The sequence below is a fragment of the Cynoglossus semilaevis genome, chromosome Z (genome assembly GCF_000523025.1).
Source record: "Cynoglossus semilaevis isolate Cse_v1.0 chromosome Z, Cse_v1.0, whole genome shotgun sequence".
Taxonomy (NCBI): Eukaryota; Metazoa; Chordata; class Actinopteri; order Pleuronectiformes; family Cynoglossidae; genus Cynoglossus; species Cynoglossus semilaevis.
In genome coordinates, this window is record NC_024328.1 from 13,578,314 (window position 1) to 13,579,316 (window position 1,003).

Below are 1,003 nucleotides of genomic sequence, written 5' to 3' on the forward strand. Positions count from 1 at the left end.
GGGGAGTCATGTTGGAGACTTCAGAGGTTTGGGAAGGTTGACTGGGTGTGGACCACAGAAGCACAGCCTGGTTGGGAACAGATGGCTGCACTAGTTTGAGGGTCGGATTTATCGGTAGGGACTGCGGTTGGACTGAAACGCTGCTGGGAGTCACACTAGGGGGCATGAGTGTCTGTGCAATAGGTGGTACATGTAAAAGAAGTCTGGATGGAGGTACAGAAGATGCATTCAGGAAGTAGGTTGGTATGTTCTGCTTGACAGACGCCGCACGTTGTGGGGGCTGGAGGACAGGATTTGTGATAAAAAAAGGTTGAGAAACAAACACGGGAGACATCTCTGGAGGTTTCCCAGGACACGTCTGGAGCACATTCGATGCAGGAAGAATGACAGGAAACTGTTGTAGTGGCTGGAGTATTTGGTGCTGCAGTGTCTGTACTGGTTTCACAGTCTGGAGCGCATTTAGGGACGACCTCTGTTGCTGTTCAAACATCCTGTTGGCAGTTCTCCTCTGCTCTAGGATCCCTGCCACAGTCTTGGAAGAGGGGCCCACCCCAAATCTCCTCTGCTGTATTACTGCCTTGCACCCACTGGTGTCCACTTTCATGACCAGCAACATAAACACAAAGATGGACGTCGAGGAGACCTGTGATTTCCCTCCCAGCTCCCTCAGTCTGTCAAAACCCTTCTCTAAGTTTGACTCCGGGATCAGCAAGTTGCCGATCCAGGGCGCCACCGCTGCCTGAAGGTGAAGGCCCACATTTGAGGTCGTCACTCTGCCCGGTTTTTTTGTGGACCTGTGTCTATTGACCCTGGTCAGTTTGTGGTACAGATAATCTTGCAGTTGTTTATATGAAACCATCAACATTGTGTTCTCAGTGACAACCTCATCCCCGCGTAGCTTTCTGGGACTTGGACCGATGAACACAGAGCATCCAAACTTGCACACAATAGTTGAGCGAACTTTTGTCCCAGTGTCAGCAGAAGAAGGCAGCACCACCCGACA

General features: G+C 51.0%; 1 protein-coding gene across 1 annotated transcript in view; it reads right to left on the reverse strand.

Moving 5' to 3' along the window:
• Positions 1-1,003, reverse strand: part of snapc4 (small nuclear RNA activating complex, polypeptide 4) — an 11,355-nt gene that overhangs the window by 5,298 nt on the left and 5,054 nt on the right. The window contains exon 19 of the mRNA XM_017042868.2: positions 5-998. Within this exon, the coding sequence (XP_016898357.2) occupies positions 5-998 (994 nt within the window). The remainder of the gene's footprint in view (positions 1-4; positions 999-1,003) is intronic.